The sequence below is a fragment of the Megascapheus bottae genome, chromosome 7 (assembly GCF_031878675.1).
Source record: "Megascapheus bottae isolate mThoBot1 chromosome 7, mThoBot2.hap1, whole genome shotgun sequence".
Lineage (NCBI taxonomy): Eukaryota > Metazoa > Chordata > Mammalia > Rodentia > Geomyidae > Megascapheus > Megascapheus bottae.
The window spans coordinates 62,147,890-62,170,086 of NC_143515.1; the positions used below are offsets into that span (position 1 = coordinate 62,147,890).

The following is a 22,197-nucleotide window of genomic DNA, read 5'->3' on the forward strand; positions in this document are numbered from 1 at the left end:
AAAGTGTACAGAAAAATTTGGTAAGCAAGAAAATCAAGTAACATTCCAATCTCAACATCAATGATAATGACACAAATGACCTCATGAAATCTGTATGGATATCACCGCAATAAGTTTTAAGAAACAAAACAAATGTCAAGCTACTCCAGAGCCACTGTCTAACATGGTACACTGACTATACCCCTGAAAGCCCTGCCTTGAGCCAGATCTCTTCTCTTTTTACTTGACCCATCCTTTCTGAGGCCCTGGCCCATCCACACCTGTAACTTCAACTGCACTCCCAGGGCTATTCTTATAGTTCCTCTGTAGACTCAGCCAAGTTTCTTCCTGCAGCACAGGGCACTTACTTAAACACCTACTGGGCAGACCCTGGTTACATCACATACCTACTTGCTGGAGAGTGAACAGGGATTCACATCTGTTTCCCTCCTGCAGTCTCCAGGCATATCCACCTCACAGTTCCCAGAGGCAGTATTCTGAGCATCAACCTCCACACTTTGTTCTCCCCCCAGGCCTTTTTTTTTGTGGGTCATGGGGTTTGAACTTGGCTTGGGCACTGCCCTTGGGCTCTTCAGCTTAAGGTTACCACCCTACCCCTGGGCCTGGGCATTGTCCCTGAGTTCTTGAGCTCTAGGCTACCACCCTACCCATGAACCAAGCTCCACTTCCCTTTTCTAGAAGTTAACTGGAGATAAGAGTCTCAAGTCCATTTGTGCCTAGGCTCGCTTTGAACCTTGATCCTCAGATCTCAGCCTCCTGAGTAGCTAGGATTATAGGCATGAGCCACCACGCCCCGCTGTTCTCCCATTTTTGCCACATCTGATTCAACTTGACATTCCTTATTAGTTCTTTCAGAAACATCCACTTGCACTACATGACAACATTTGAACTCTGTTTAAAGAGGCCCCATCCCTTCCTAATGATTACATGAGAAACTGCTTAGACAAAGTCTTTCTTTTCCCTCCCACTACTGCAGGTCAGCTTGCCATTTTGTAACTGATTAACTAGTTCGCGATGCTCTGAACTGATGGATGGATCAGATTAAATCAAAAGATTATTAAATCAACAGGTTGTAATGTTATGATGAAACACATTTGTGTTCCTCTAAGAACGCAGATCAAGTGCTCCCTTCATCTTCCTCTCCTTTGATGGGGACAGCACTGTACGACCTTGCTGTTCCGTTTGGTCTGTGAACTAAGGAACTTACTAGAAATGCAAAATTCCAGAAGAGAGGTGTAGGATCCCATTCTGGGGTAATGGGATTCTACATTTCTTTTTGTTTGTTTGTTTTTTATTTTTGCCAGTCCCTGGGGCTTGAACTTAGGGCCTGAGCACTGTCTTTTCCTCAAGGCTGCACTCTGCCACTTGAGCCACAGCACCATTTTTGGCTTTTTTATATGTATATGGTACCGAAGAATTGAACCCCAGGCAAGCACTCTACCACTAGGCAAAACTCCTGGCCCTGGGATTCTACGTTTCTAATGAGGTGAAGGCTAATGTTGATGGCCTTTACAGAACTTGGAAGCAAAAGTCTCAGGAGACCCATTTCAACATCGTGTATCACCAGTGTCTAACCTTGTGCCTACACATAGCACAGATAAACAACTGTCCTCAAAAGGGTGTCTCTTTCCAGTGTTAAGAGAAATGCAACCAAGGTGACACCTTCTTCCTCTAGAACATTCTAGGTCTTTCTCCTCTAGAATATCTTTTTCTTGGGTGGGGGGAGGGAGGGAAGGAATTAGTGGGGATAGAACCCAGGGCCTTGTGTATGCTATTGAGCTACATGTCAGCTACCAGACCATTCTGATTCATGCCTGAGACATAGTTGAAGAATTGAGTCTCCTCTAGAACAAATGTTTTCAGGAATGTAAAAGTCAGACTCACAGACCAGATTACACATAGTAATCAAAGTGAATACTCAATTGTGCTTGCTCTTCCTTATCAGAATAATGGAAATTGCCTTTACCTGTAAATTCACATTACAATTCCATGTGCATAATTTTATGCCTAAAAGTAGCAAAATTCTTATTACAACATGCTCACTTGTGGCTTTAAATCTAAAAGTAGCAAAATTCCTATTACAACAAGCTCATTTGTGGTTTTTAAATCTAAAAGTAGCAAAATTCTTATTACAACAAACTCACTTGTGGTTTTAAATCTAAAAGTAACCATGCAGAAGCAACAGCAGGGTTGTATGCTACTTGTTTCCAGTGATCATTCTATAAGAATTTTGAGGATTAGCACATTTTGAAATGTGCTGCTCTATTAAATAGTGACTAACAGTATTGTGTAAATGTAAGTGTGAATGTAATGCACTAGATTAGTAAAATACTTTCCTGCTTCCTGGACCTCACAGCCTCACTATCCCTCACTCCAGTTTCCTTGGGAAACAATGTGGAGGGAGAAAGTTTATGGCCTTCTTACCACTAAAAAGGGAGGGCTGCAATTGGAGGCAGCTGAGAGGAAAAACTTGTCGGTGTTATTGGAGACAGGGGTGGTAGTGTGTGTGCTGAGGGAGTTGATGAAGGGCTCTGCAGGGAGTGGAATCTGTGCTGGGAGAGCCAAGGACAGAATGGCCTCCATCAAGTCACATACAGATACAAGAAGTAGAGGAAAGCAGAGGGATGCGCTGCATCTGCATGTCTGATGGACAGTTTAAAAGCTAGATTTGGAACTCAGAAGAGTTCTTTATTATTAAGAGAAAAGGCCACAAAAGTGATTCATCACCATGGAAGATGTCACCCAGAGGTCATGCTGGATAGGAATAAGGCTGAGGAATCTTAGGAATACATTTGAGAAGAGGGCAAATGAACTCAATCCGCTGAGGTTAAAAAGGGAGTGGCTAAGCTGGGCGAGGTGGAGCATGCCTGTAATCCTAGTTACTCAGGAGGCTGAGATCTGAGGATCTCGGTTCAAAGCCAGCTCAGGCACTAAAGAACCGAGACTTTTATCTCCAAATCGCCACTAGAAAACTGGAAGTGGTGCTATGGCTCCAGGGGTAGGGTAGTGCCTTGAGCTGAAGAGCTCAGGGACAGCACCCAGGCCCAGAGTTCAAGCCTCACAACTGATTATAAACAAAAACAGAAAACGGAATGGCCAAAATGTGGGGGAAAGTGATATCACAGAAACCAAGAAAGGAGAAACTCACATGGAGATTCTATCTAGAAAAGATTAGGACTAGTAAATTCATCTGCATTTGGCAATCGCAAGGCTTACTAACCGTATCCAGGCTTGCAGCCAGAACAAGGATAACAGAAGAGATCTTGATTTTTTAAGCAAGAAATTTACAAAGAAAGAGAAACATGTGAAAAACAAGGCAGTTATTAACATCATGAAAAACACAGAGCAAAACCCAAAGAGCAGAAACACAAAAATAAATCTGGGGCATGACAGCACACATCTGGAATTCCAGTACTCTGCAGGCTGAGGCAGGAGGATCTGGAGTTTGAGGTCAGCCTAGGCTACAAAATGAGACTCTTCTCCCTCTTCTCTCTCTCTCTCTCTCTCTCTCTCTCTCTCTCTCTCTCTCTCTCTCTCTCTCTCTCTCTCTCTCACACACACACACACACACACACACACTCAACCTCCCCCCCCAATCATAGTATTCTCTAATACTGACTTTGACTATTATAATGGTAATTGAGATTATTCCTGTAGAGAATTCTTTAATGGAAATGTATTAGGAAGATAAGGAGAAGAAGTAAAAGTGCTGGCACAAGAAAGTTAAGTTCTCATTATGACTAGCCAACAGACAATGCCTAATTCTGGTTGTTTTGTTTGTTTTTGCCGGTCCTGGGCCTTGAACTCAGGGCCTGGGCACTGTCCTTCAGCTTCCTCAAAGCTAAAGCTCTACCACTTGAGCCACAGAACCATTTCTAGCTTTCCTTCTACATATATGGTACTGAGGAATCGAATCTGGGTCTTCATGCATGCTAGGCAAGCACTCTACCACTACGCTAAATACTGGCCCCTGATTTTTTTTTAAACACCTGTGATATGTAACTACTAATATAAATTTGAAAGTATGCAAATAGCAAGAGAGAACAGTTTCTCCACTCTGGAAAGAAGGATTCTGAGGAGTTGAGAGGAGATCATTATATTTTGTAATTAACCTTTATCATTCAGCTTAGAAAACCACATACCTATGTTATTTTAATAATATAAAAAAGAATTGAATAAACAGAGAAAAGCAAGAGTAGGTACATACAAAGATTGGAAAAAGGAAACAAAGTGATGGCATCTACAAACAGTCATTCCTCTTAAAAATTATACCGTAGAACAGAGTGACCGTGGGTGTGCAGGTGTGGTGGTAGTGACAAAAAGAACTCACACGTGTGTTCTCTTCATGAAAATTCATGTTTAGTATCTTTATACATTTCTGCATGTACATTATATTCCAATAATGGTAATTTAGAAATTATTTTATGTAATGAAAAAAACTACACTAACTGAAAAAAATAAATCTATTTAAATATATGAACAAATGGAGCTAACATGCAATTTTACAAAGTAGTCTGAGTAGTAACATAGTTACTTTAAAAGCCATTAAAGTGGGGCCGGGAGTTTGGCCTAGTGGTTAAAGTGCTTGCCTAGCATGCACGAAGACCCGGGTTCGATTCCTCGGTACCACATACATAGAAAAAAGCCAGAAGTGGTGCTGAGGCTCAAGTGGTAGAGCTCTAACCTTGAGAAAGTCCAAGGGCAGTGCTCAGGCCCTGAGCTGAAGCCCAGGACTGGCAAAAAAAAAAAAAAGCCATTAAAGTAATTTTATAAGTTACTGGCTAATAGCACCATTTTCATAATCAATTCTGGCTATACAGACTGACTACAAAAAGCAATAGATTGCAACATATACTTAACCTTATTTAACTGGACATTCATAACTTGGAACAAGAATGTTATAATACAATTTCCTTGGCTAACTGTATCATTGAGTGTCATTTCCCTGGGGCAGTCTACAAATGCATCAGCATTCTACTCTTGTCTCATCAAAAATGAAAACAGATTTAAAACAATTAAAGCCTTTAATCCACTGTTATGAGTATGTTGTTACAATTATTTAAGCCATCAGTAACTAACCAACACTAGCCATTTTTTTTAACATTACATCACGTGAAGAATAGAATATTGAAGGTTACAATTATGGAAGAAGAGTAATTCTTAGGAAGGTAGGAAAACAGGAACAAATTGTTGATGTGAAATAAAAAGAAGGGCAAAGAATTTTAAACCTAAAGTATTACATGTGCATCATCTACTGAACACCAAGTATACAGTAACAGCTAAGTCCAGAATAGATAGAACAACCAGGTGCCGAGGTCCACCAAGAGCAGAGAAATCTGAAGAGAATTTTTATCTGTCATTGACTTTTATTTCTACTTTTTTTTTTTTTGCCAGTCCCAGGGCTTGAACTCAGGGTCTAAGCACTGTCCTTGGGCTTTTTCAAAGCTAGAGCTCTACCACTTGAGCCATAGCACCAGTTCCAGCTTTTTTTCTATGCATGTGATACCGAGGAATTGAACCTGGGTCTTTGTGCATGCTAGGCAAACACTCTACCACTAGGCCAAGCTCCTGGCCCCCTGTCATTGACTTTTATCTTTTGTTTTTTGCTAAATGTTGATTCAACAAAAAAGATACATATATGGGTTATGGGGCTTGAACTAGGCCTGGGCACTGTCCCTGATCTCTTCAGCTCTAGGCTACCACCCTACCGTTGAGCCAAGCCCCACTTCCCATTTTCTAGAGGTTAATTGGAGGTAAGAGTCTCAGGTCCTTTTGTGCCCAGGCTGGCTTTGAACCTTGATCCTCAGATCTCAGCATCCTAAGTAATTAAGATTACAGATGTGAGCCACCTACCTGGCTTAAGGCATTTTTGTTTAATGAGTTTTTAGTTGAAAAGTCTCTAAGATATTAAAACACAAAATGAAAAGAGAAAATAGCCAGGTGTGGTGGCTCACACCTGTGATCCTAGCTACTCAGGAGGCTGAGATCTGAGAATTGTAGTTCAAAGCCAGCCTGGGCACCTGAGACTCTGATCTTCAATTGACCACTAGAAAACCAGAATAGGTGCTATGGCTCAAGGGGTGGGGAGGTAGCCTGAGCTGAAGAGCTCAGGGAAATTGCCAAGGCCCAGAGTTCAAGCTTCACAACTGGGCGTTGAGGGGGGGAAAGGGAGAGAAAATAAAATTTCCAATGGAAAAATCAGCAAAGGATAAGTCTATTAACATTAGAGTTTCTTTCTAGTCCTTTGCTATTTGTAAATTTGTAAATATACTATGCAAATAATTTTATCTTGACTTTTCCCATTTACTAGTATATATTAATTACATAAAATACTTAAAATACATAATGTATTTTATTACGGCATTTTTCATACATTTCTAGTGTAATTTAGTCATATTTACTCAATTACTATTGTCTCCCCTTATCACCTTTTTCGTTTATCACTGTTAAAGAATTTTTCATATAAGCATTTTTATATACTCTTTAAATATATCACTTTAATAGAGCCAACATATTTTTACTGGGGTAAGTGCCCATGGCTCAGCCTGTAATCCTAGCTAGACCCTAGGCTGAGATCTCAGGAGCCAACAGAGGCAGTGAAGTCTATGAGACTCTCATCTGCAATTAACCACCAAAAAAGCCAGAAGGAGAACTGAGGCTATCATTGATCAAAAAGCTCAGGGACAACACCCAGGTCCTGAGGTCAAGCCCCAGGACCAGCATACACACACACACACACACACACACACACACACACACTCACACAATTCAACTTTGTCCAGAGAACCGAAGCCTACTTAATAATCCCTTTGCAGTGGTCTAGGCTGTGAGTTGTGCTTGTTAGTAATTGTAGAATAAATGATAAGCCAGTATGATTTAGTCTCTGTGCCTAAAGATTTTTCTCACAGTAAATAAAGACTTCCCTAGGCTATAATTCTAGAATCAAGAGAATAAACTTTATAATACTCTGGAGATACTAGCAACTTGCCAGGAGTGAAAGGCAAGTGGTGAGCATTAGTGGTGCATGAAAACGCACCATTTTACTGCATGTTATCACACTGCAGGTATGAGCTTAACAATTAAGTTTACTATGAATTACTCTTTTTAGTCTTCTTTTAGTGGTGCTGGGGTTGAGCACGGGGCATCATGCTTACCAGTCTTACCACTGTGTCACATCCTAGCCCCCCTTTTTTTTTTAATCTTTGAAATTTTATTCCACAAAAGGTATGTGCAGCTATTATTCTGAACTATGTTTCCTTCATTATTAGTGAAGTTAAACCTTTTCATTTCCTTAAATGCTTCCAAATGTTTGTAGACTAAATATATTTCCTTTCTAAGAAATTCAAATTTTTTCCTTAATATATACTGAACTGATTTTCCCCATTGTGAAAAGTTTTATTGTTCATATAAACTAACACATGTTGCTAGCTCCTTCTTCTCATTCCCAACCAATACATTGCTTGAAAAGTTGGCCAGGGGTTAAGGCGGGAAAAAAGCAAGGCCAGCCTGGGCTACATGGTGAGACCCCAGTATTAACTCACTCCCAAACCCCCAAAATGGGGGAAAAAAAAACAAAACACAACAGTACCAGTGAACACTCCTGATGACAAAGAAACGGACTGGTTCCTGATATGTTGAAAAAGTCACCCAGGGTAGAAGGTTCTAGGTGCCCAAGTTCACAGAGGACATGCTGCCCTATATGCCACCCGTCACCAGTGTGAGCAGCGCAAACCAGGAACTCTGTGAGCACATCACAACAGAGCAGCTGGCTAGGGTAGGGAGCGGGAAGTAGAGGCTCAAGGGCCTGGTGGACTCCAGGGGCTCCTTCCTCCTCTTCTCTCCATGTGCCTAGGTGAGCTGGTGGTTGATGAAAGTTTGGCCAAGGGAAAGGAGGCTTCCTTCCACAGGGAAGGTAACCAAGGGGTGGATGCCCACTCATGGGGCTCAAGTGAGATATTGGCCTTCAGTCCCTCCCTGCAAGTACACATTATAGTACAAGTAAACTGCCAATGTTCTGAACTAGAGAGGAACAAAGACAACTGGAAGAAAAAAAAAAGGGCACAAACTAAATAGACTGTGTGGAAAAGAATTCAAGAGGCAGTGCAGAAAAAAATGTTTATCTTGTCTCACAATACACCTATGCCCTCAGGAAGGTAACAGAAAACCAAATGAATGAACAAGATACACACACACACAGGGAAAAAAAAACTGTGAAGATTCAGCTCAGCTGTCTCACGGAGAAAGATGATGTGAAGTTTAAAGATAACAAGCAGCAGTTGGAGAGGCAGGGAGTATGAATTCCTGCAAGGTACTGTGGCTTATGCCTGTAACAGTAGCAACTCAGGAGACTGAGATCGGAGGATGGAAGTTTGATGTCAACCTTGACAGGAAAGTCCATGAGATTCTGATCTCCAGTTAACCACCAAAAAGCCAAAAGTGGAGCTGTGGCTCAAGTGAGAGAGCACTAGCTAGAACACATGGCCCTGACTTCATGCTCTAGTACCAGGACACACCAAAATAGCATGAGGTCCTGGATGCCATGTGGAGGCAGTGTTCAAGAGGAAGAAGAGATCAATGATGCTTAAGAAGGGTTACAGATTGAGTGAGCCACTGTCAGCTCTCAGACCTTGCTGAGGGCCCCAAAGCATGGACTCCCACACAGGCTGGAGGAAGATGTTTGCCTTGAAGACCAGCAGGAAAGGGGCTGAAAACTAGAAAAGAAGAAGAGGGAAGAGGTTTGTTTGCTGGTTCCTATGGCCTATTTATACAAACTTGGAAAACAGTGATAACTGTCAAAACTAAAGACAACACATAAATGCATGCAGTGATGTCTTTTCATTTTTAACAAATTGTACAAGTACATTTTACATTATAGTAATTAGAAGGTAAGGCCCTACCACCTTCTTGTCTGAAAACTTTGTCTCACAATCTATTCTTCCTAAGATTCTTTAGTCTGCAAACAACTTTCTTGGAGCCTGTGCACCTATTGTGAACCTAAATGACAATTTCAAACCTTCTTCTAAGAATAGGTACACACACACACACACACACACACACACACACACACACACACACACACACACACACACACACAGATTTCTTTTCTTAGAATTTCAGGTAATTTCCTAATAGAAATTTCAGTTTATCCATCATGGTCTGAGACCCTCCCTCCTCCAATACATCAAGTAATTCCAGTTTAAATATTTCATTCATCTTACTTAGTTTGGTTTTAAAAGTGAAACAGAACTTAAAACTTTTGGCCAGTCATTCTACACATACTGAGTATTCTATTTTTATACCACAGCTTTAAAATACAATCATTATTGTATACTACATTTGCAAACCTACTTAAATCTGTTCCTGAATTCTCCATGCAATCCATTTTCATTCCTGTAGCAGATGTTAACTCTTCATATAATAAGGATATTATTAGCTTTTGCCTTTCTTATTTGATACAAATATTTTGTCACATATTTTTTTAATGTGGTCATAAAAATTCCTTCCAGTTTTCTTCTACTGCCTCAGAGTTCAAGAACGTTGGTAAGCATCCACTTCTATTTCTAATTTTACTATGAGATTAAAAAAACCCAAATATTTGGCATATATTTAGTCCATTTGGAGTTCATTTAGAGTATCATAAAATAATCTAAATAAAATTATAAGCATGGATGCTTGCAGATTTCTTTTACCAATATTTTACTGAGTAATATATATATATATCACATAATTTACTATCTTAATCACTTTTAAGAGTCCAGTAGTATTAAATATATTGATAATGTGCTACCATACCCATCTCCATGACTTTTCTTTTCTTTTTCTTTTTCTTTTTGGTGGGTGGTAGGGTTTGAGCATGGCCTGGGCCCTGTCCCTGAACTCTTCATCTTCAGCTCAAGACTACCACCCTACCCTTGAGCCAAGCCCCACTTCCCATTTTTCTTGAGGTTAATTGGAGAGAAGTGTTTCAGGTCCTTTTGTGCCTGGCCTGGCTTTGAACCTTGATCCTCAGATCTCAGCCTCCTGAGTAGCTAGGATTACAGGCGTGAGCCACCTCACCCAGCTTTCTTTTTCTTTTTTATATACTTTTATTGTCAGGGTAATGTACAAATGGGTTAAAGTTACATACATGAGGAACTGAGTACATTTCTAGTTGGACATTGTTATCCCTCCTATGTATTTCTCCCAATTCCCCCCACCCAAACTTGTAGAGTTCATTTCTAACACATTGTCTGTGTGTATCACTGAGGCATTGGCTCACCCTTTGTCTTTTGTCTCACCATTTTGTTGTTACCCTTCGCTTCCTTAATTCAAATAAATGTATATACACCATGTACAAAAATCAGATACAGTGACAGAATAAACCATGGGGGAGGGGGAGAAGGAAAAAAAATGACTTCGCATAGTGCATTAAAATCAACAACCACAAAGAAAAATCTGTTTCCATATCCTGGAGTTCATTTCTTTAGCATTATCTTATATGGTCATATATACATAGCTATTTAGCAATTGTGGTCCTCTGCTAGGAAAATCCTAGACATATATCAGTTATTGCAAATGAGAGAAACCATGGAGTCTATGCTTCTTTGGTTCTGGCTTACTTCACTTAATATGATTTTCCATTTCCTTACAAATGCAACTATGTCATTCTTTCTAATGGCAGCATAGAATTCCATTGTGTATATATACCACATTTTCTCAATCCATTCATCTAATGAGGGTCATCTGGGTTGATTCCATATCTTAGTTATTGTAAATAATGCTGCAATGAACATGGTTGTGCTGGTAGCTTTAATATGGCCTTGTTTGTGGACATTTGGGTAAATGCCCAGGAATGGTACTGCTGGGTCATAAAGGAGCTCTGTGTTTAGTCTTTTGAGCAATCTCCATACTGCTTTCCAGAGTGGCTGAACAAGTACACTCCCACCAATGGTGTAGAAATGTTCCCTTCTTTTACCCTGTAAAACTGACACTCAAACCACTAAATATTAACTCCTTATTCTTCCTCTCCTCAACTCAACACCATTCTCTTCTGAGTCTCTGCTTTTGATTTCTAGGTAGAATCATATAGACTAATCTTTGTGATTGGTCTATTTCACAGTTTAACATCAGGGGGCTCATCCATGTTGCAGCATGCCAGAACTTTCTTCCTTTGCAAGGCCTGAATGTTTCATTGCAGGGATGTACTATATTTGCTTATCCATTCATCCACCAGTGAACCATCAAGCACTGCTCCTCTGTTTAACTTACTGTGAGTAATGCTACCATGGACATGGATGTATCCGTTTTGAGCTTCTCTTTTATTTTGGGGGGGAGGGATCATGGGGCTTGAATTCTGGGCCTGGGCACAGTCACTGAGCTCTTCAGCTTAAGACTACCACCCTACCCTAGAGCCACAGCCCCACTTTCCATTTTCTAGAGATTAATTGGAGATCAGAGTCCCACGGAGCCAGGTACAGTGGCTCATGCCTGAAATTCCAGCTACTCAGGAGGTTGAGATCTGAGGATCAAGGTTCAAAGCCAGCTGGGCACAATAGGACTTGAGACTCTTCTCTCCAATTAACCTCTAGAAAATGGGGAAGTGGGGTTAGGCTCAAGGGTAGGGCAGTAGCCTTGAGCTGAAGAGCTCAGAGACAGTGCCCAGGTCCAGAGTTCAAGCCCCATGACCCACAAAAAAAAAAAAAGAAAGAAAAAAAAAGTCTCATGGCTTTATAGTGCCAGGCTGGCTTTGAACCTGGATCCTCAAATCTCAGTCTCCTGAGTAGCTAGGATTACAGGCGTGAGCCACCGCACCCGACTCCTGCTTCAAATCCTTACAGGTATTTTCCCAGAAATGGAATTACGACCATAGGTTAAATGCATTTTTAGCTGTTTTGAGGAGTTACCATATTGTTTTCCATAATGGCTATAACATTTTATAATCCCACTAACATATACAGGGTTCTAGTCTCTCCACATCCTTGCCAATAGCTGTAATCTCCTGGTTATCTTGCTGTTGTTGGTTTTCTTAATATGAGCCATGCTAATGGTTGTGAGGTATATGTTACAGTTTCATTTTCATTTCCCTAATGTTTGGTGATGTAGAACATATTTTCATTTTCATATGGTTCTTAACAAATGCCTGTTCAAGTCCTTTGCCTATTTTTTAACTGGTTTGTTTTTGTTTGTTTGTTTGTTTTTAATACCAGTTCTGGGACTTGAACTTAGGGCCTGGACACTGTCCTTGGGCTTTTGTGTTCAAGGCTAGTGCTCTATCGCTTGAGCCACAGTTCCATTTCTGCTATTTTGGTATTTAATTAGAGATGAGAATCTCATGGACTTTCTTGCTTGGCCAGGTCTGGAACCAAAATCCACAGATCTCAACCTCCTGAATAGCTAAGATTACGGGCATGAGGGGTACCCAGCTACTTTATTTGTGTGTGTGTGTGGGGGGGGTGTGGGTGTGGTTGTTGGGCCTTAAGGAATTCTCTGTGTAATTTAGACATTAATCCCTTATCAGGTATGATAACATTCTCTCCCATTTTTCTGATTTGCCTGTTTATTGTTGATCACATATATATATATATATATATGTGTGTGTGTATATATACATACATATGTATATGTATATATATATATATATTTTTTTTTTTTTTTGGCCAGTCCTGGACTTAGGGTCTGAGCACTGTCCTTGGGCTTTCCTAAGGTTAGAACTCTACCACTTGAGCCACAGCACAACTTCCAGCTTTTACCCTATATATGGTACTAAGGAATGAACCTGGGTCTTCGTGCATGTTAAGTAAGCACTCTTACCACTAGACCAAACTCCCAGCCCTGATCATATGCTTTGTTTCTTTATTTTTATTTTTTGCCAGTCCTGGGGACTGAACTGAGGGCCTGAGCACTGTCCTTGGGCTTTTTTCCTCAGAGCTAATGTGCTACCCCTTGAGTCACAACACCCCTTCTGGCTTTTCTATGTGTGTGGTACCAAGGAGTCGAACCTGGGTCTGCATGCACGCTAGGCAAGCACTCTAAGTACTCGGCCAAACTCCCAGCCCTGATTATATATTTTGATGCACAAAAAAATTTAACTGATAAAATGCAGTCTGTCTGTACTTTCTTTCATTGCCTGTATGGTTGATAATATATCTAAAAAATTGTTACCAAATCCAATATAATAAAGGCTTTGCCCTATAGTTTCTTCTAAGTGTTTTATAGCTTTAGCTCTTTCATTTGAGTCTTTGGCCCATACTGAGCTAATTTTGGTATAAGGTGTTAGGTAAGGGTTTCACTTCATTCTTTTGCATGTGGATACCAGCACAATTTGTTGAAACTATTGTTCTTTGCCCACTGAGTGGTCTTGGACCTCAGAATCACTTGATCATATGCGCAAGGGCTCATTCTTGGGCTCTCTATCCAAGCCACTGCATGTGCATCTTTATGCTAGCACCACAGTGTTGATTACTGTAGTTTTCTGGTAGGCTCTGAAATCAGGAAATTAAAGTTGTCCAGCTTTCTTCTTCTTTCTCAAGATTGTTTTGACCATCTAAAATTCCTTGAGATTACACTTGAACTTAAAGATAGAGTTTTCTATTTCTGCAGAAACTGCATTGGGGTTTTGATAGAGCTGACACCAAATTCTGTAGATCACTTGTGTGACATTGACAATGTCATAATATTAAGTCTTCCAGTCCATGAACATGGAATATTTGCATTTACCTGTATCATCTTTAATTTCTTTCAGCAATGTCTTACAGTTGTTATTATACAGTTCTTTTACTTCCTTGAATAACATCTTATGCTACTGTAAGTAGAAATGTTTTCATAACTTCCTTTTTGGTTATTGTGGGTATACAGAAATACAACTTAACTTTTTATGGGTTGACTTTGTATTTTGCTACCCTGAAGAATTCAGTTATTGGGTCTAGCAGCTATTTGAGGACTCTTTGATTTTCTGCATATAAGTTCATAACAGTAAAATTTACTTCTTCTCTTTCATTTGTTTTCCTTGCCCAACTGCTCTGTCTAGACCTTGTACTATGGTGCTGAATAATGAATGAAGGCATCCTTAGTCATAGGAAAAGAGCTTTCAGTCTTTCACCATTGAGGATGATGGTCACTGTGGGTTTGTTTCATATGCTGCTCTTATTACGTAAGTTAGTTTCCTTCTGTTCCTAATTAATTGGATGTTTTTATTAGGAAGAGGTACTGTATTTTGATTTTTCTGCTTCAACTGAGATAATCATGTGTTGAGTTTTTATTTCATTTTGTTCATGTGATAGACTATGTTAATTCTCTTATGCAGAACTATCCTCATGCTGCAAAAATAAATGTCACTTGGGATGGAGTATAATACTTTGAATAAGCTGCCAAATCAGATTTGTTAATATTCTGTTAAGGACTTTTATACCAATGTTCATTAAGGATTTGAGTATAGTTTTCTTTCCTTGTAGTGTCTTTGGCTTTGATATCAAAGTCTTTTTTTTTTTTAAATGTTTGATAGAATTCACCAATAAAGCCATTGGATTCAGCCTTTCCTTTGCTGGGATATTTATGGTTATTCAATCTCCTTGCTAATTATGAATCTATTCAAATTTTCCTCTTCTGGCTTGGTAGGTTTTGTGTTATATGGGGTGGGGTGGGGGTGAGGGGTTGCTGATCTGGGGGCTCGAACTCTGGGCTTGGACACTGTTCCTGGACACCTTTTGCCCAAGGACAGCACTGCACCACTTAACCACAGCACCATTTCCAGCTTTTCGGTGATTTAAGTGGACTTAAGAGTCTCCACAGACTTTCCCACCCAGGCTGGCTTTGAACAACCATCTTCTTCAAATCTCAGTCTCCTAAGTAGCTAGAATTACAGCCATAAGCCACTGGCACCTGGCTGAAAATGTGTTTTAACATAAATCTTCACGTAGACTGCAAGGTGTGAGTCAGAAGAAAACTAGGCACACTTACACTTTAATTCCATCTTCACTTCCTACTAGCTGTACAACTAGTCAAGCTATATAAGCTCTCTGGGTGTCACATTAATAAACTGTAAACTAAAGAATACTTGCCATCCACCTCAAATACTGTATATAATTATAAAAAGTAATCTACATTAAGTGGCAGGAACATAGTAACCCTGCACATATAAATAGTAAATTAGTATCAATAATACAATAATTGAATTCCTTTTCTAAAGTGATTGTCAACTTCTCAAGAAGGCAAGTGAGAAAAGGAGAAAGAAATAAGTTAAGAAATCAACATGAGGGTGACACTGACATTGTCAAAAAAGAATGTACTCTAGGTACCAGGAGTTTGGCCTAGTGGTAGGCCTAGTGCCTGCCTAGCATGCACAAAGACCCAGCTTTGATTCTTTGGTACCACATACATAGAAAAAGCTAGAAGCTGGGTGCAGGGGCTCATGTCTGTAAGCCTAGCTACTCAGGAGGAAGCGATCTGAGGATCAAGGTTCAAAGCAAGCCTGGGCACTAAAGACTATAATATTCCAATTAATCACTAGAAAAGGGGAAGTGAGGCTGTGGCTCAAGGGGTAAGGGAGCAGCCTTGAGCTAAAGAGCTCAGAGACAGCACGCAGGCCCAGAGTTCAAGCCCCATGACCCACCAAAAAAAAAAAAAAGGGCCGGGAGTTTGGCCTAGTGGTAGAGTGCTTGCCTAGCATGCACGAAGACCCAGGTTCGATTCTTCAGTATCACATACATAGAAAAAAGCCAGATGTAGTACTGAGGCTCAAGTGGTAGAGCTCTAGCCTTGAGAAAGCCCAAGGACAGTGCTCAGGCCCTGAGCTCAAGCCACAGGACTGGCAAAAAAGAAAAGAAAAGAAAAGAAAAAAGTACTCTTTACACGACTTATGTAACTGTAAACCCTCAGTAGATCACCTTTACAATAATAATAAACAAAGGCAATAACAACAAAAAAATTAACATTAGAAATAAAAAAAATTAACATTAGACTCTCCCTGAGGAATTACATGGCTATAAATATGTGTGTGGGGTGTGTGTGTGTGTGTGTGTGTGTGTGTGTGCGTGTGTGTAGAAGATCTGTCTACAAGCAGATTTGTGGCAGTATTTCTAAGAGTAGAAACCTGGAATGCTGAACAAGTACTTCAAGTACATGAATGTGAGACATACAGAAGTATGCACAATCTAGACATGAATAATAAAAAAGAGCCTTACAGGAAAGCATTCCTAGGTTTTACTAGTTAAAATTAGGCCACAGGAAAAAAAAAAAACAATGATGATACAGAAGTAAATTGCTCGTTCTCTTGCTTCTGAAAAAATATTTTGCTATTTTAATTCATATCTATATTGAAATGAGAATGAAATCATACATTTTCATACAAAGTAATCTGAGCTAATTTAATTCATGTCTGTATTAAGATGAGACTGAAACCATACATTTTCATATACCTACAATAGAAAAAATAAAATCATAATAATCCATAGCTATAAAGAAGTAGAAAAGGAATAAAAAGAATTTTAAAGCAAATTAAAATAGAATGGGGTCAGATTGTGTCAAACAAAAGAATATCAGAGATTTTTTCAGACAACTGTTGCCAAACACAGAGAGTCAAATTAAGTAAAAAATCTTTCACTCAAGATAAAAATATCTCCAGCATTGTATCAGTTTGTCTTGGTGCACATGGACTAGCTGTCACAAAGGATACTGACAAACAATGTACTGTGAAGCTGGGTATGCAGAGTCTCCTGACTTTAGGTCAAGAACCATCTAGCCTCTTTGCCTCACCTGCCAGAGGCTCTATCATACCTTCTGAGCAAGGCCTTCAAAACTCTGACAGTTATAAAGGGAGCTACCCACAGGGCTGGCACAGATATTAAGAAACAGTGATCTCATCATACTATTCCTAAATCTAAGTACCTAAGAGTTTTCTGTTAATGTGCTAACATGAGCAGCTTACCTGAGCAAGTCAGTGGTTATGGATATGTAGTGGTTAGGTTACATTCTCAATAACAGTTACCTAATAAGTACAAATGTGAAAACTGAGCTGACAACTCTAATATCCAACACCTGAATATAGTGAGTTACCTGAGGTCAGAACTTACATTCTAGTTAATTACTCTAAGCTGACCATATGTTTATAAACTGCAAGTCAGGTTTTCATAACTGGGTCACAGCAACATTCGTTTATACACTGAAACTAGAATGGCAGAACCTTGTGAGTAATGGATCATGTGAGCAGAGAAAGTAAGAGTCTCTTCACATATGATGTGTTTAACAAGATACATGCAATAGTTAAGGGAACAATATGTAATATAATCAAGTATTATAAAACACAAGTAGAAACAAGAAAATATGAATATCCTACCTGAACATCTTTGTATTTGTCTCGTAAATCTAGCAGCCGGTGATAAGCTTTGATAGCTTCTGAAAATTCCCCGACGTCGGTGCTGGTGAGGATATAGTTCTCCCAGATCTGCCAGTGCTCGTAGTTACACTTGAGAGCTTCTTGCAGAGTTCTGAAAGCTTTTACTCTAGTGAAGACCACATTTTAATAATGAACCCTTTTTTTTTTTATTAGAATGCAACACAGCTAAGAGTATAGAATGCTAATGTGAACCATCAGCCCATGGTCCACATCAATAAAGACAAGTACCAACCTACATGACAATGCTAACTAGCACAAACTTTCTTATGAAATCTGACAGGCCCTTTAGCATACATCGCATACCTACAGAGATATTCCTTTCCTAACTTATATATTGGGAATAGGACGTTATTTTATAACTAGGAGGCAGTCTCACTGTCCCCAGGAGAAGTCCCCTTCTAGGTCTAGACTTGAATTCCGAGTAGCCTAGTAAGTATAACCATAAACCTATAAGATATGAAGTAGGGACATGGACGCAGTCAAGAGATAACAGGTGGGGAGGTAAAAAAAAAAAGTTCTTCATACTTTAAACCACTCTTACAAAACAAAATTCTACCACCTGAGGGGAAAAGCTACACCAGGGAGGACAGTGTACAAAATTAACAAGCAAGGCATAAATTTATTAAACAAAATTTTAACAATCCATGCCAAGTATGATAGTACATTCTGTAATCTCAGCACTTGGGAGGTTGAAGAAGGAGGATCGCCAGTTGGAGATAAGCCTGAGCTACATAGTGAGACTGTGTCTAAAAAAATAGAAAAGAAAAGGAACCATCAAATATTTAAACAATTTATTTAAAAAAATAAAAGAGAAAAGAAATAATTTTAAAAGAGTAAGGGCTTGTGAAATAAAATTAACAGAAATGAAAGATCATGGAGATATGACCAAGAACCAACTGGACATTTTAAAATTAAAAGAAATATCAAACAAAACAAAATCAACAGGGGACTAAAACTGGACTGCCTAATGTCAAAGAAAAAAACAGGTGAACTAGAAGAGAATATTGAAGGATTCGCACAAAATTCAGATTAATAAACAGAAGAACAGTGAGGAGATGGAGGAAAGAATGAAGTAAGATGCAAATACACATCTAGCAGGAAAAAAGACAAGAGAGTATTCCACCTACTGAGAGACCCTAAGTAAAAACACATAAAAGGATAGTTTCTTGCAAAATAAAATGGGATCAAAATAGAAAAACAAAAAACCAGTTCTTCAAAAATCTAACGTAAAATTGTTCCAAAGAGATTTTTTTTTTTTTTGGGTGGATCATGGGGCTTGAACTCTGGGCCTACGCACTGTCCCAGAGCTCTTCAGCTCAAGGCTATCACCTACCCCTGGGCACTGTCCCTGAGCTCTCCAGCTCAAGGCTACTGCCCTACAACAGGAGCCACAGCCCCACTTCCAGTTTTCTAGAGGTTAACTGGAAATAAGAGTCTCACCTTCTTTAGTGCCCAGGTTGGTTTTCAACCACAATCCTTCGAGTAGCTAGGATTAGAGGTGTGAGATCTTTTTTATTTTTATTTATTTATTTTGCCAGTCCAGGGCTTGAGCTCAGGGCCTGAGCACTGTCCTTGGATTTTCTCAAGACAATAGCTCTACCACTTGAGCCTCAGCACCATTTCCGACTTTTTCTTTTTTCCTATGTATGTGGTCTGAGCATCAAGCTGCCTTCTTGGAAAACAACTCGCCCAGCAGCAATCCACACCAGGAAGTTATCTTCTCCTGTGTCCTCTAACACTAACCAATCACACTCAAGTTCTTGACTTCAAATTGTTTGAAATAGCTACTTGATCACTTTTGGAAAGTGCAGCTTCACATTAGGACTCACTAAACTCACTGTGGTAAAAATCTTGTACTATGAAATTTTATTTATTTATTTTTTTGAACATTTTATTAAAGAATACTGAAATTTGTCAGTGTTCTCTGGGAGCAGTACTTTGTTCAAACAAACAAACAAAAAAACCCAACTGTGACAAATAAAAAACCTTTCTAGGGCCTGGAGTTTGGCCTAGTGGTAGAGTGCTTGCCTAGCATGCACAAAGACCTGGGTTCAATTCCTTGGTACCACATACTTGGAAAAAGCCAGAAATGGTGCTGAGGTTCAAGTGGTAGAGTTCTAACCTTGAGAAAAATCCAAGGACAGTGCTCAGGCCCCAAGCTTAAGCCCAGGACTGGCAAAAAAACAAACAAACAAACAAATAAATAAAACCTTTCTAGAAAGTTTTTATTTTTCCATTGTGATCCCTTATGATTTAAGCTTGATAATTATGTCAATTATGCCTAATTGGGATCCATGATATAATAAAGTATTCTTTATCTTAAAAAAGAAAGGGCATCAGATATACTGCAAGTATCTGGCTTTTTAAAAACAAAGTATATACCCATTATCTTAAGTAGATAATGTCCTGGGCATTTTTTTTTAAGTTTTTAATGTACCATGATGAACATTATAACTACTTGCATGCCAAGTTACATTATCACATACAATGACAGCAGTTGTGTTTTAAAAAACCAGAATCAGGTTGGATATACTTTAGAGAGCTAAAATTAAGCTTTGTATATTTCTAAGACCTGATGCAGTGTCTCCCATTATCCTGTTTGATGTTTTTCTCTCGTTGAAACAGTAAATTTACACATCAAATGATGGAGCATAAAGTTTTACCAAAAGTATAAAAGTAAAAGCTCTTAAGGATTAATGGAGTCGAACTTAAGTAACCAAATCTTTTTTGGTGTTGAAAACATGGAATCAATCATAACCCAAACGAAGCTAATAGTTAAATCTTTTGTTACTTAACTATTGTAACTTTAACTAGGTATAATGAAGTAATTTGAAATGTGTTGCAATCTTTTTTTCTTTAAAGTGGAGCTTATACAAAAAGGCAATCACAAAACAGGTAGGATATTCTGATGATTGGTGTATAATCTTACAACTTTTGATCATTATAAATTTCCTTTAATTGATTTTCTTAGGATTTCATTTTGAGGTTTAACTTAAAGTGAGTTGAAAGTTTTATAATTTGGTAATACTGGATTTCAAGTCATTTTCAAGATGAAAATGGAAATGGACAATTAACTTAATTTTCATCTTCTATAACATCTAAGTCTTCGTCATCTTTACCATGATCATCTGCTTGTTGATCTTCTTTTAGCTGACAGGTGGATACCTGACTTGTTCCAGATACACACTTAGCTGACAGTGATCTCTGAAGAGGTGACTTTGAATTTGCTCTTAAAATATCTAAACAAGATGAATAATCTGGTGTATACAGAGAATTTCGGAAAACCTCTAAATCTTCATCCTCATCAATCTTATGTATAGTTTGGTGGGCAGCAGTGTAGACCTCTAAAGCTTTGTTTGCCATGAAATAACATTTCAATAGTGATCAATTCTGAAAATATATTCTTGATATCCTTTATTTTCTGCTTTTCAAAATTGTCAAGTTTCCTCTAAATGACGAGTTGCTCAGGTAGCATCCATTGTAGCTCTCTGTAATTCAGTTTCTGCCTGTGAAATTACATGACGATCAGATGACATGTTCTGAGTTAACTGCTTAGCTTCTCGATTCCTTGCTGTTAATGTTGCTTTGAGGTCCTCTCATTTCATTTTTACAGTGGTTCCGTAAGTTTTTAAAGGTTCAACTACTTGGCTTCCAGTCTTTCAACCTCAGCTTGGTGATAATCCTGAAGTTTGGCAAACTCATCAGCAAAGTTTTTCAGGCCCTGCTTTAGGTTTGGGGTATCTGTAGAAGCATACACACTGATTTTATTCACTAGGAGGTCTGCTTTGTCTCGCAGTCTGGCAGTTTTCTGCACATAAGCAGCAAAGATTTGGCACAGCTCTCCAAAATGCTTCTCCACATTTGTGACAGCATTTTGCAGTTGTCTGGTTTGAGCACCCCCCAGCCCTTGCCTTGCATGGGGGCGGCCCTGGGCAGCTAGGCCCCGGCTTTCCAGGCTGGGCTTCACCATCTTGCCATGCACCACCGGGGGACCAAGCACGGGGGCTTGGAGATGACCAGGCGCGCGCTAGGGCGCGACTAGCCGCCGTTACCTCCTAGAGCTGGCTGAAATTTTTTTTCAAGATGAGAAATTTTCCTGAGCAACTAGCAGGGATCTTGTGCCAGAAGGAGTCAGAGGGAAGAGTAAAAAAAGATTCCATTAGTGAGGAGCCCTAAACACTGGGACAAGGGAAACAGTTGATAAGCCACTCCAAGGCACGAATATGACATTAGTTCTGGGGCACGGTTCAAGTGGTAGAGCAGCTGATAATAAGAGGAAGGTCTTAAGTTCAAACCCTAATATCACTAATAAAAACAAGTAAATTGGGGACCGGGAGTTTGGCCTAGTGGTAGAGTGCTTGCCTAGCATGCACGAAGACCCAGGTTCAATTCCTTGGTACCACATACACACATAGAAAAAAAGCCAGTAGTGGTGCTATGGCTCAAGTGGTAGAGCTCTAACCTTGAGAAAGCCCAAGGACAGTGCTCAGGCCCTGAGTTCAAGGCCCAGGACTGGCCAAAAAAAAAAAAAAAGTAATGAAATATGCCCAGGCTCTGGTGGCTCATGTCTGTAATTCTAGCTACTCTGGAGGTTGTGATCTGAAGATATCAACTGAAAGCCAACCTAGACAAAAAAGTTTGTAAGACTCTTATCTCCAATTAACCACCAAAAAAGCAGGAGGTGATGCTGTAGTTCAAGTGCTAGAGCACCAGCTTTGAGTGAAAAATCTTAAGACGAAACAAAGCCTGGCCAAATTCAAATCCCAGAACAGGCACAGATACAGGCACATGTGTACACACACGCACGCACGCACACACACACACACACA

General features: G+C 39.5%; 1 protein-coding gene and 1 pseudogene across 2 annotated transcripts in view; both read right to left on the reverse strand.

The window, feature by feature from the left end:
* Positions 1-22,197, reverse strand: part of Ttc27 (tetratricopeptide repeat domain 27) — a 132,462-nt gene that overhangs the window by 11,028 nt on the left and 99,237 nt on the right. For both annotated transcript variants that reach the window (XM_090337187.1, XM_090337189.1), the window contains exon 16: positions 17,309-17,474. In XM_090337187.1, coding sequence (XP_090193313.1) covers positions 17,309-17,474 — 166 coding nt within the window. The remainder of the gene's footprint in view (positions 1-17,308; positions 17,475-22,197) is intronic.
* On the reverse strand, positions 20,444-21,338 carry LOC150060903 (CBY1-interacting BAR domain-containing protein 1 pseudogene; annotated as a pseudogene).